Source organism: Echinops telfairi, unplaced genomic scaffold, assembly GCF_000313985.2.
Source record: "Echinops telfairi isolate 266 unplaced genomic scaffold, ASM31398v2 ScPeMD7_2;HRSCAF=8, whole genome shotgun sequence".
Classification (NCBI taxonomy): domain Eukaryota; kingdom Metazoa; phylum Chordata; class Mammalia; order Afrosoricida; family Tenrecidae; genus Echinops; species Echinops telfairi.
In genome coordinates, this window is record NW_022103898.1 from 26120522 (window position 1) to 26134552 (window position 14031).

A 14031-nucleotide genomic window follows, 5' to 3' on the forward strand; every position below is an offset into this window, starting at 1 on the left:
AAACCAGGCCTTTTTTGTTGCACACTGTTACACATTCTTTTCAGAGCCTCTAAATAGAAAGCTTTACTAACAGTCTGACCTGGTGGAATGAACTCCAAATGCACTATGACATTTTCACCCATTTGGGAAGTTGATGGACATCCAGAAGGAGGTTTGTTATCAATTAACATTTCACCTTTTTTGAAATGGGAAAACCACTTGGACACTTGAGTTTTTCCCATAGCGCTGTCCTAAGCTGTGTTCAACATCACGACAGTCTTGGCGACATTTTTCCCGAGCAGGAAACAAAATCTCACAGGTACATGTAGTTCTCTTAAATCGGCCATCATAAAAAACGAAGTCTGAGCGAAACTGCTTTTATGAACAAATTCACTGTGACCAGAGAGAAACTTCCCAGGTGATGCCACTGGGTGCACTAACTCAGACCGAGTTGCTCAATGCTCACCTACAAGGAAAAATGCTACTATGAAAGCTCCAGTCCACTCGGAGCAATTCCGGTTTATTTGGGGGAATATATCTTTCTCTGCCGGCTCCCGCTCCCCACGGGTTTTGCTTCTCTAGAAGACCCAGGCTAAGAGAGTTAATATATAGGCTGCTGGAAGTATTAGTCAGAGATATTTAGAAGGAGCAAGTCTACATGGCCTGAGCAGTCTGTGGTACCCTCATGGGAGCAAACATGAGTGGGTGACTGAGGGAAGGACATCTTGGGGAATTGGAAAGGGTGATGTCAACCAGAAAGAAGGGGTATGTTACCCTGGGGTGTTAAAAAGAACATTCTGATTGGAGTAGGAGAAAGAGAAAGGTTTATTTCAGGGAACATCTGGGCTAATTTGTGGAGGTTCTGACTGCTAGCTCAGAGTCTGGCTTACTCATGAAGGCAGAGAAGAGTTACAGCAAATGTGTGGATAGGGCTGATCAAGTTAAATTTGCAAATAATAAAGGAAGAACCAGGCTGGCTTCCAACACTTTGAAGAAGTTTAATTTGACCCTTAGCAGTGAAACAATGTCACTCTTCTTGCAAGGAGTTGAAGGTGTCCCCTCCCATGCTTGCAGTGGTTCCAGACAAGGAGTACATCTCTCCCCTACCTGGTCATGGCCACTCATTGTGGTGTGCTTTCCCATTTTTCTTCCTTTCTTTTCGTTCCTTCTGCAGTCGCTCCAGCTCGGCTTCATACATCATCTCCTGAATCAAGTACTTCTCTCTTCTCATTCGATCCCTTAGATCTTTTGGGAGGTCTGGGATCAGATATGAAATGAGGTGCTTTATACAGAACACGAGGTGCTACAAACATAGAGGAGAACACAACAGAATCAGGTCTATTGTCCATCCTTTGCTTAAAGAGACTTGGGAGTCAGCTCAGGTATTTCTCCCACTCCAAGGATTTGGAGCCACTGGAGTATCTGCAAAGGAGTCCAGATGGCACTCTCAGGTAAGCATTGAACTGTTAACCTCAAGGTTGACTGTTCAAATCCACTAGCTGTTCCATGGAAGCTCCTACATAGATTTTCAGCGTGAGAAGCCCTATACCGGGTAATTATGTGTCTGAATCAACTCAATGGGAATGGGTTTGAGTCTGGGGTACCTAGAAGTTGGGAGGAAACTAAAGGGGGGGTGCATGTAATAATGAAAGAACATCAGTGTAGGTGAGGACTGATATTGCTCTGACAGCACCAGTTAGAGAGGATTCAGGAAAAAAAGAATGGTCAAAGAGTTTAGAGGAGAGCCTACAGGGAAACCAGAAAGCCCGGTTTGAATCCCTGCTTAGTAGGGTCTGTTCTTAACATCTGCTCACTTGAGGTCAAGTCACACAGCTTCTCTGATCCTCCATTCCCTCTTCTAAAAGATGAGCATTATTGCGGAAATTATAACACGTTGAAATATGCTTTTTAGGTTGCCAAATATTGTATAAATTTTTATTGTAAAAAATTGACAAAGGGCCCAGGGAAGTGATAAATCTTAGAAAAACAATGCCTATTTTGTTTTACGCTAATTGCCACACTTCTGCATCTTAAGTCCTAGTAGCTGGGACCAATAGCTATCACTTCTGCTGATGACCAAGAAGATACCGAAAGACAATTTTAGGCCCCTACAACCCCAAATTACTAAGTAAAGCTAAATTACGCACAAATGATACTTTTGGGCAGTCTTAATTTTATCCAAAACTTGGTGAATTAGGTCTGATCTTCCAGGTAAAAAGAATTTCTAGCATTTAAAAATAATCTGATGATAATATGATCAGGAATATAAAGTTACTTGAAAATTCAAATAGTAGCTTAATGCAAATACTTAAAACATTTTTGGAAAAAAATTAAGAGAATGGTGGGTTAAAATCTTTTCATTAAAGATGGGACTGAGGAACATGAAGGTCCTCTAATTTATTGTGAAGAGGATATTGGTTTATCTTTACTTCTTTGTGTGAAAGAAAAAGCAACAATGAAGAAGTCTTAAGAGGCACTGGGACCTTCTAATTCAAGGTAAGGGGTAACCTTAGCTTTGATATATGTGAAAAGAAATGAAATTTCCATTTGAGATGAGATTTCCATTGCTGACTGGAGTTAGAGAAGTGTAAGCTATTTTAAATAGCAAATCCTTGAAAGATGAAAGGATGATGTTATTGTGTGCTTGAATATAATGAGTGCCATGAGAACACACAACCAGATCTGACCAATTTCCAAACAAGGATCTGGAACATCTGCATGAGGCTCATCTGTGGCGGTTCTTGTGAAAACCAAATGGCAAACAAGGTGGGTGCACTTTTCCTAAAGTTTGAGAACCATGGCCCTAGGGCATTACATTGGTTGCAACTGAGTCAGTTCAACTCATGAAGACACCCTGAGTGACAGTCGGACTACTCCACAGGGTGGCTGTGACTGCGACCTTTGGGAAGCAGCTCACCAGGCCTGTCTTCCAAGGCGTCGATCTTTCAGCAAGCAGCCAAGTGCTTAGCTATCTGTACCACTTTCCCATGAACAATCAATGAGGAAGTTTTAAATAATTCTTAAAATACTTAAGTGTGTCACTGATGGAGAAGAGAAGAATGATAAAAAAAGCATCTCTCTATTATTATTATTATATGATTTCTTGAAGCAGATCATCACACTGAAAGTGTCCATTCTCTCATATTTATTAATTTCTCTTAGTTACTTTATTATGTCAAAGGAAATAAAGGGCCAAGTTGAGAAAACTGACCTCAAACACAATGATAAACGCCAGTCGAGCTGCTAGGACGTGCCAGAACTGCAGTGTGTAGCCATAGGGCACCAGGGAATGAGGAGGGTCCCGGTAGTCCCGGTATCTACAAATAAACAGGAGAAAATGACATTCCAAACGCTCATATTTCTGATTCCCTTATCTCTGCCATTCGCATTGGACTATATACATTCTTCTGAAGTTTGCTTATGTAGTTAACAATCAGGCCACTAAGAGCCATCCATGCTGTTGTATGTAGCTGATTTGTTTTCACTTCTCTATAACAGACTGAAAAAAGGGAGCCCAGATGGTGCAATGGTTCAAGGGCTTGGCTGCTAACTGAAAGGTCGGCAGTTCAAACCCACTAGCTGCTCTAAGGGAGAAAAATGTGGCCACCTGCTTCCATAAAGATTTATTTGCCTTGGGAACATATGGGGTAGCATTACTAGGTTACATAAGGTTGTCTAAAGAGTTGGAATCAACTCCACAGCATTTAAAAAATTTTCCCCAATGATAGAATATGGCATGGATACAATTTATTAATTTAAACATTCTCTTCTTGATGGCCAGTTAGGTTGTTCCACTTTGCTCTGCTATCATGAACAATGATGTGTGAACATTCTTGTGTGTTTCCTACTAACTGCATGCATGCATTTCTCTAGGATACAAACGTAAGTAACTGCTAGGGCACAGGGCGGCCAAAGAATCACCCATCTGAGAAAATGCGAAAGTCTTTCTTAAGTGATGTTGGCATTATTCTGACTAGCGATGTGAACGATTTACACTCCTTCCCATCCCTAGGATTGCAAACCCTTCTGAATTGCTGTGGACCAAATGCAGATCAACATATATCCCCTTGTGGCCTCCCTTCCTTTAGATTACAAATGAGGTTGAGCATGAAGCCGTATCTGTTACATACATTTCCTCTTCACTGAAATGCTTGTTTGTGTCTTTTGACGTTTTCTTCAATGGGAATGATGGTAGCTTCCTTTTTGCTTGCTGATATTTTAACACGTAACCAATTCTGCCCTTGTATTTTTAGGCTTAACCAACTTGATCCCAGTATCTTATGCTTTTATATATTGCAGTACTGACGTTTACATACATCATACTTAGTAATTTTATAACAATGCCCATGAGTGTTTCTCTAAAATGTGTTGTTGCTCACATGACTTGGTTGTTGACTATTGGGGTCTGGAGGCTTGGGATTTCCTATGGAGGGAGACTGCTTTCACTGCTGACTTCATGTCTCCAATGGCTACTGAACCATCCTCAATTCCCGCTTACTTCTTAGTCTTGAGGTTTATGTTTTCCACAGACGTTATAAGCATAATGTTATGTATCTAATGCTACAATCTTTTAAGGTCTATAATTATGTGGTGATACTTTTTTTTGAAGGACTTCTTAATAAAATGCTGTCATGTGTGTCTTCCTTTCATTTGCTGAGTTATTCTCACCCCAAATTTGTCCTTCTTAAGTGTTTTCAGATAGCCTCTGAGTTAGTTAATTGTGCCAGCCTGGCCGATAATCACATGTGGGGCTGGTTGAAAGGCAGAGGGATAAATGGGTGGTGAAGCATCGCCTTTCTAGTTCTCTGGTCTCTTGTTTTGTGATGGTTGCACCGGGTGCAGCTGCCTTAGCAGTTCCCTGCATCAGCTTGCAAGATTGACTTCCTACAAGACATCCCCAAGGAGAAGCCGCATGGATCTATCCCGATGCAGCCCTGGGTGCTGGAGCAGCCGTGTGGAGACCGCTGCTAGTGCTGAGATGCTTGTTCGTTCACTGACAGCTTTCCTCCTGCAGTCGGCATCATTGCCTCTGTTTTGTGAGGTGAAGGACTTTGTGGACTGGTGTTGGGTTAATGGGTTAATGTTGGACTTGTGGGCTTGGGCAGCATTGGGTTGGGATGTTTTCGTGATGCACCTTTTCTTTACATAAAACTCTCATACATGAGTCGCTGTGGATTTGTTTCTCCAAAGTACCTAGACTAATACAGCCTCCTTTGCCTTTGCTGATCATTCAGCCTCTTATCTGATTCTCACTGCTGCCTCTTTTCCTCGACATCTGCTATTCCCCCTGCAGTTACAGACACCCTCTTACTCGCCTTAGGTTTCTCTTGCTGTGTACCCTAATGTCTAGAGCCAGATGCTTACTTGCAAAAAATATTTTGGGACTGTATAGTTTTCCTCTAAGACCTGCCTTACATAAGTTGTTTTCAAAATTGTCAGTTATTTCTGATTATTTACTAATTGCTGTTTCCTTTCTGAATTACTAGTTTAGGGGTGTATTTTTAAACTCTTAAACATATAATGTTTTTATATTCATCTTCTGGGCTGTTGATTTATAATATAACTATACTCTGGTAGAGAACATGCTTAATATCAATCAATTCATTAAAATTATTCAGCAGTGCAACCAGCCTGTGTGATCATGAGGTGTTGATGGGATCAGGTATCAGGCATCAGAAGACCCCAAACAAGTAATCATATAGATTCAAACAAGGGGAGTCAGAGTGGAGACCCAAAACTCATCTGCAGACAACTGGACATCCCTTCACAGAAGGATCACAAGGAAGGGATGAGTCAGCCAGAGTGCAGGATAGCACTGATGAAACACATAACATTTCTCCAGTTCTTTAATGCTCCCCACCCCCATCATGACTCCAGATCTACTCTACTAATCTGACTAGACTGGAGCATGTCCACTGGTACAGATAAGAGCTCTTGACACACAGAATCCAGGACAGATAAGCCCCCTGCCCCCAGGAACAGTAATTGGAGTAGCAACAATACCATGAGGGTAGGGGGAAGGTCGGGGGAAATAGGGGGAACAAATCACAATGATCAACGTATTAATGCCCCCTCCCCCAGGAGGACAAACAACAGAAATGTGGGTGAAGGGAGACAGTGGATGGTATAAGATATGAAATAATAATAATTTACAATTTACCAAGGGTACATGGTGGGGGTGGGGAGGAAGAGGAGCTGATGATATCAAAGGCTCAAGTAGAAAGAAAATGTTTTGAAGATGACGATGACTACATTCTCTAGTGGACACTGCAGCTTGCTTACTTGTCCTCTCTCCAGTGGGACAGTCATGTAAATTATGTTGTTTTAATCTTCTGCAATAGTCTTTTTCTGTCTTTTTGATGTTTACTTCTCTGTATACCTGTGTTTTAGATGTAGCTCTCTGCTATCATTGCATAGAAGTAGGGGCCACCTGGCTTCTTGCCTGCTCTTTTGTTCTCAGGGAACTGCCCATATCCATGGCCAGAGAGCACTGATGTGTATGTTCTCCATACACATGGCTTGTAGAGTCAACAGAACCTCTTTAGGTCTTAGTGTCTTAGAAGCCAGAGTGATGAAACTTTGTCTCGTCTACTTTGGACATATCGTCAAGAGAGACCAGGCCCTGCACTGGTCATCGTGCTTGGTGAAGTAGAGGTGCTGCGAAAAAGAAGACCCTCAAGGAGATGGATTGACCCACTGGCTGAAACAATGGGCTGGAACATAAGCACAATTGTAAGGGCAGCACAGGACCAGGTAGGGTTTTGTTCTGTTAGACACAGGGTCGCTATGAGTCAGAACCAACTCAGGGGCACCTAAAAACAACAGGGGTCTACGGCCAACTCTCCTCATGCGCTATTACAGAGAGTGTATAGAATGTTGTGGTAAGAAATCCGAAATATGCTCGCAATATCAAATTATGAGAAAAGACGCCAGTTGAATTCAAGTAGCCTCGGTGAGACCTTGATGGTCTTAGCACCCGTCACAGGGATGAAGGGTGACGGCTGATCGGATTCCTAACTGAAAGAATGGGGACGACACTGTCGGAGGTGCCCACCAAAGTCTTTCACTTATTGTTATTCAGACAGACAGCAAAAGGCAGAGTTTAGTTTTCTCTTAGAGCCTGAGAGAGAGAGAGAGGATGCAGGCGTGCGCTGTGCCAGCTGCTGGGGTCAAACCTGAAACAGGTTGAGCTCCTTTGCTTGTGAATTTGGAAATATGACGTCATCGACTATGCACAAGGGAGAACAGAGAAGCGCCCTCACCAGATGTCACTCAAACTACCTGGACTACTTGTCTCTGAGTTGCTGGAGCAAGGATCTAAGCCTTCACTACATCTATTTTCAGTTTTCCTCTTAAGCCAGCTATTCTCAGCTTGGACTCCATCTGGGAGCTTTTAAGCATATTGATGTGTGGGTCACAACCTGGCAGATTCCGTTTTAATTGGCTTGGGTGGAAGCCTGGGCACAGGAGAGGTTAAACATTTCCTGCATAATTTTCATTTATATTCATTTGTAGCAAACGGTTGCTTAAGACCCACTCAGTGGGCAGCAGCAAACTGGTAAAACGTCCCCAAGGAACAACCAACCCAGCTCAGGCAGAGCCACGCTCTGAGGGCACCTTCACCTGCAGTATTTGAGAGGAGTCCCCGAGAACTCGCTGCCATCAGACTCAGGCTCAGATCGGTTTTCAAAGTCAGAAATTCGAAACACAGACAAGCTGGCATTCACGTAGCCAACCATGCACCTAAAAGAGAAGAATTCTATAGTTAAAACATGGATCACCTGCTCTGCATCCAAGTCTAACTAACCCCCTGCTTCCTAAAAGTCCCTGCAGATGTACTTTTAGCTGGCCAGATGGCCTGTCATGCTCAGACTCCAGTGGGGATATATCGAAAAGCCCCGAGCACTCACTTGTTTCAGTTCTTTGTGTGGAGATTCATCATACAGACTATGGCAACCAATGCGTGCGTCAGCGCAAGAGGTGTGCATGGGCACACAATTATAAGTATGCCGTTATTTCCTTTATTAATGATGTATATTCATCACAATGTAATCCAAAACCAAACTCACTGGTTTTGGATCACATTATGATGAATATACATTATAAATTGATGGCAACTCATAGAGACCCTACAGGGTAGACTTGAGCCACCCCTGTGGGTTTCTGAGACAGTAACCCTTTAGGGGAGGAGAAAGCCCCCTCTTTCCCCTGAGGAGTGGTGGTTTCAAATGACCAACGTTGCAGTTAGCAGGCCAATGTAGAACCAGGATGCCACCAGGGCTCCTGATAAGGTTATATGATTGTGTGTGTGTGTGTGTGTGTGTGTGTATGTGTGTGACTCAGTGACACTCTGTACAACAGAACAAAACACTGCCCAGCCCTGTGCCATCTTTACAATCATTGCTATGTTTGAGCCCATTCTTGTAGTCACTGGGTCGATCCCTCTCCTTGGGGGTTTCCCTTTTTGGCTGACCTTCTCTTTTACCACGTATGATGTCTTTCGCTAGAAACTGGGCCCTCCTGACCACATGTCCAATGAACACGAGACAAAGTCTTACCATCCTCCTTTCTAAGTGGCACTCTGGCTCTTCTTCTGCTGAGACAGAGTTGTTCATTCTTCTGGAAGTCCACACCCTAGGCAACATTCAACGACACCAGAACGAAGAGGCACCCTTCTTCTTTGGTTGGACTTATTCACGGTCCAGTTTTTGTACACATCTGAGCTGATTCAAAATCCCTTGGCTTGGGTCAGGCACACCTTCGTCCTGAAAGTGACATCTTTGCTTTTAAACATTTAAAAGAGGTCTTTTGCATAATATGTGCCTAATGAAATATGTCATTTGGTCTCTTTACTGCTGCTTCCATGAGTTTTGGGGTTGCTTGTTTTGGAGGTGGCCTAGGTTTGTTTTTTACTGTTATTCACTTCGGTAACTTGAAAGCACAGATGTAAGCAGTGTGTCAAGCAGAGAGTTCAGAAGTAAACATAGAGTGTACATGCGAAATTCTGTTCACCGAAGTCACACGTGTAAGGTACATGCCTTAGAAGTGTGCATCTAGAATTATGGCCAAACAGCGTTTAAAATGCACACATGTAAAACTACATCAGCAAAGAAAAGACGTAAACTGCTTCCACGAGTTTTGACTGTGGATCCAAATAAGATGGAATTCTTGACAGTGTCAATCTTTTCGCCTTTGGTCCGGATGCTGAGCCTCGGCCGCTGAGGGCATTCTTCTTCATGCCGATCGCAGCCACAGCGAAGGCAGAGGCGTTGGATCTTCATCAGCAAGTGCTTCAGGGCCTCTTTGCTTTCAGTAAGCAAGATACTCGGACACTCTCATATCACAGGTGTGGGTCTTCCTTCAACACTAATGCTGTGCTCTTCCCCACATAGTCCAGGGTCTTAGAAATATTTTACTCAGAATAGAGACTGAATAAGGATCATGAAAGGATACAGCCCAACACACACCGTTCCTGATTTGACACCATGCAGGATTTCCCTATTGCGTTAACATGGACTGCCTTGTGAGGACAATTATTCCCAGATTTCCATTCTTTACACTGTTACCCTCAGTTCCTTATGATCCATACAGTTGAAAAGTCAATTAAAAACAGACAAACTTCTTTCTGATAATCTCTGTTTTCAGCCATTATTTATCTGATGTCAGCGGTGAGTCCCTGGGTGGTAAAAATGTTTAACACATTCAGTTGCTAACCAAAAGGTCAGATGTTTAAGTTCACTATTCATGGGAGTTGGCTCAATGGCAACTGGTTTGGTGTGTGTGTCTATCTTATCATGTACCGAATATGATTCATGTGAATGTCCTCCCCTGCCCAACTCATATCCCATGTTCCAGTCACGCTAGACAAGTTGTCCCGACTATGTCTTTTGGTTTCTTGCCTCTCTTGGGAATGTCTTCACTCTTTAACATATAGGAGTTGGACTCATCCTTCAATGGTACATCAAACGCTACCCTCTGAGAAGGCTTCTTGGACTCCTTCTCTCACCCCCACCAAGCAAGAATGACTTAGGCTCACTCTCTTCTTTCTCTGGTTCCATGACACTTAGTTCACAATTATCACACACTTGTACTAGAGTTGGCTACATACATGTGTGTCCTCTTCGGAGTGTAGTTCTTTAGGGGCAAGGATGTTTTATGTATTTTTGAGTCCTAGGAGCTAGGACAGTCTCCTGCAGTACTAGAATCCAATAAATATTGAATTAAGTTGATTTTATTGGACAGAAACCCAAAGAGGCAGGGATTCTATCAAGGTCTTGAGAATGAACCCAGAGTGAAACTATTGCCCAGGACCCCCCAGGAAGATGATGTTTCACGAACACATGGTTTTCATTCTACATTTGGAGGATATAGAGTGTAACATGAAGAGATTGGACTATGTGGTCAGGATCTCAGCTACTTTCTAGCCACCTAATCTTGGCAAGTTACATAACTTTTCTAAATGACCAGACTGTCCACCTCCTAGTGACATGTGGGGATTCAATGAAATGCTGAATGTAAAGCATGTACTACTTAGCATCCTCAATGTAGAGCAAGATCTTAATATATGTGAATGGTTATTATTATTCACCGTTATTTTTTGCACCTAGCAGAAGGTCAATAAATAATTATTGATTGAATGATTAAGTCGTGGTTTTCAGATTTTCCTGATTAGCATGTCTGGGTTTCTTAAATGAACTCTGAGTATCCTGAGCTGCTGCATGCCAAACTAGAACAGTCTGAGAGCATATGTGTTCTCAGTCAGGAAAAAGCCCAATTTTCTCATGGTCCTGAACAATGAAGCCCCAAAGGACTCACTTGTCAGGTCACTCATGAAGGGACCAGTGGAGGGTGGGTATGTAACACACCTCCAACCACCTGGCAGCAGGTTTTCTCCATCCCTTTTGAAAGGCAAATGTGAAATGGCACCCCCTTCCTCTCTGAACCTTAACGAGGAGCCCTAGTGGCATTGTAGGGTAAGCATCCGACTGCTAATTGCAAGGCTGGGCGTTTCACCCCCACCAGCAGCTCTATGGACAAAGACAGCCCATCTGCTCCCATAAAGGTTTACGGCCCACAGTGACATTGGGTCTCTATGAATTAGAATGGACTCAATGGTAGGTTTTTTTTTCTCTTTCTTTTCTTTTTTTGGGTCTAACCTTGAATTGTCAATAACGACTTAAAAACAAATCGGTGCCTTGGTGATTATTAGCTGTCACAGATGAGGAGTCAGTTATTGCTAATATAGACTATTATCTAACAGGGTAATAATGTAATGGTGTCTTTCCAGGAGCTGAGCAATGCGAAAAGTAAAGATGCTCAGAAAACAGAGCCAGCACTGAGATAAAAATTCACTCCTCTTCCTTTATTCTTATGTCACAAACTACCTTTGATGCAGTCCATTAGAGGTGTGGGATGCCAGGTTACAAGTTGGGCTGCTACCCCCAAGGTCAGCAGTTTGAAACCACCACCTACTCTGCAGGAGAAAGATGGGCTTTCTACTCTCGTAAAGAACTACCATTTTGGTAACCCTCAGGGGCAGTTCCTGTCCTACAGGGCTGCTAGGCCCTGGCACGGACCCCATGGCAGTGACTTTGGTTTGACGGCATGGCTATTGTTCACAAAGCTCTACTGAGATAAACGAAATATAAATGAAACACCACTCAAAGGGACATTCCCCTTCCCAAACAATTAGTAAAGAGTAAACATGTCTGGAGGGAGGGTGGGGTGGAAAGGGGGAACCGATTACAGGGATCTACATATAACCTCTTATCTGGGGGATGGACAACAGAAAAGTGGGTGAAGGGAGACGTCGGAAAGTGTAAGATATGACAAAATAATAATTTATAAGTTATCAAGTGTTCATGAGGGAGAGGGGAGCGGGGAGGGAGGGGAGAAATGAGGAGCTGATATCAAGGGCTCAAGCATAAAGCAAATGTTTGAGAATGATGATGGCAACAAATGTACAAATGTGCTTGACACAATGGATGGATGTATGGATTGTGATAAGAGTTGTACGAGCCCCCAATAAAATGTTTTTTAAAAAAAGAATAAACATGTTTGAAAAATTTATTAAGCTCCTTTAAGTAATGTCAATCATATATGCAAGTTGGAAACATGCCTTCCATGCGTGATTATCCCTTCTGGGTACCAAGCATTAAACATGGGCTCCATATACAGTCACACAATTATCTGCTATGCAAATTTTTTTTTCTAAATCTTTTTTTCTAGATTATTTCCATCATCTGAGAGAAGAGAGGCTGATCATACTGGATAGCCTATCAATTCATTTCATGAATTCTTACTATGGGGATATCTTTATGTCCCTGAGGGACATAAACAGTTTGTGCTCAACTGAAAACCTAAAGATAGAACTTCTCCCATGGGTGTCCAAGACGCACTCTTTATTGGAGTAGAAAGCCTTGTCTTTCTCCTGTGAAATGGCTGGCGGTTTCGAACGACTGTCCTTGTGGTTAGCAGCCCAACTCTAACCCCCTATGTCACCTGGGCTCCTAATGACAATCTTGAATGTGTTTAATAGAGGCAATTCAAACCCATCCAGCAGCTCCATGGAAGAAAGGTTGAGTGGTCTGTTTCCATAAAGATTACAGGCAAACCCTATGGAGAAGTTCTGCTCTCTAGCACATGAAGTTGCCAGCAGTCCCAAATCAACTTGATGGCAACTACTCTTTGTTGCCCCCCCTCCCCCCGGGTTATGGCAGACTTTTATTATTGCCAACATCAAATAGTTGAAGCTGTCCATTTGGAGATGTCCTGCACTTGCATGAGTAAAATGTAGCCAACTGCATCCTTGTGTCAACTGTTAGAGCAGGAAGGTCACAGCCAGCAGCAGACGCCATGTCTGTGACTCAGGTTGCTGTCAGGAGTGCTGTATAGCAACACTGTTCTCCTTACCAACTTGAGGTGAGAAAGAGGGAAGAGAAAGCCACACTGATGGTCAGGGAGAAGGGAAAGCTACCAAAAAAAAAGGGATGGGGCAAAGGAAGAGTTACCTATGAATATAAAGGAATGAAGTCAATTGTCTTGAAGGTTGGTTGATGGCCTCTGAAGGCGTATGCAAAACAGAAGGCTCAGAGACAGTCTCGGGTCAGGGTAGCATTGTTTGGATTGGGATATACACGGCTTCCAAATGACAGCCAATAAGAACACATTCATTGACATGTGAGAATTCTTCTTTTTTTAATTGAAAATTACTTTTATTCAATGTGAAATGTATTTTCTACTGGCAAAATTAGTTTTCTCTCTAATTTCCTGTCTAGATTTTTAAAAAAATCATTTTATTGGGGGCTCATACAACTCTTATCACAATCCATCCATACAGCCATCCATGTGTCAAGCACATTTGTACATTTGTTACCATCATTATTCTCAAAACATTTTCTTTATACTTAAGTCCTTGGTATCAGCACATTCCCCGCCCCCTCCCCAAACCCTTGAGAATTCTTCTTTCAAAGCCACTCTTTACCTCATCTTCAATCCTTTAATTCAGGGGATGTGATGGCCCAGTGACCATTAGAGTCAATTTCAGGAAAAACACAGAACCAGAAGTTGAATTTCAAGACAAGGTCCTGACCACTTGTCCATCAGCTGGTCGTACTTTGGTGCCTTTCATGCTGCTGTGATGCTGGAGGCTTTGCCACTGGATTTCATACACCAGCAGGGTCACCCAAAGTGAGCAAATTTCAGCACAGATTCCAGACTAAAATCAGACTACTACGAAGGAATAGGCTGTCTACTTCAATGGATTTGTTAGGTAGCTAGCTTAGGGACAGGGGGGTTGTCCCTCCCATGCCTGCAAAAGCCCCCATAGAGGAGGTTGGAGAACCATCAGGCAACCATTAGACACCTATGAAGACCTCAAACGGTGTGTGCTCATACTTAAGCCCCCGAGCCAGGTGGGAGGTACACCTGGACCCCCAAACTAGACCCAGGCTCACGACATCACCCAGGTGGGGTTAACGTAGCCAATGAGGTCAACCAATACCTTCAACCATGCCTCCCGCCAGCCAGGAGTGGGCTAGAATAAAGGCACAG

At 43.0% G+C, this 14031-nt stretch overlaps 1 protein-coding gene across 5 annotated transcripts in view; it reads right to left on the reverse strand.

Moving 5' to 3' along the window:
* The window catches only part of ANO4 (anoctamin 4), a 390715-nt gene that overhangs the window by 13046 nt on the left and 363638 nt on the right, over positions 1 to 14031 (reverse strand). For all 5 annotated transcript variants that reach the window (XM_045292178.1, XM_045292181.1, XM_045292174.1 and 2 more), the window contains 3 exons: positions 7603 to 7722; positions 3191 to 3296; positions 1087 to 1282 (listed from right to left, as the gene is read on the reverse strand). In XM_045292178.1, coding sequence (XP_045148113.1) covers positions 1091 to 1282; positions 3191 to 3296; positions 7603 to 7722 — 418 coding nt within the window. In that variant the 3' untranslated portion in view covers positions 1087 to 1090. The remainder of the gene's footprint in view (positions 1 to 1086; positions 1283 to 3190; positions 3297 to 7602; positions 7723 to 14031) is intronic.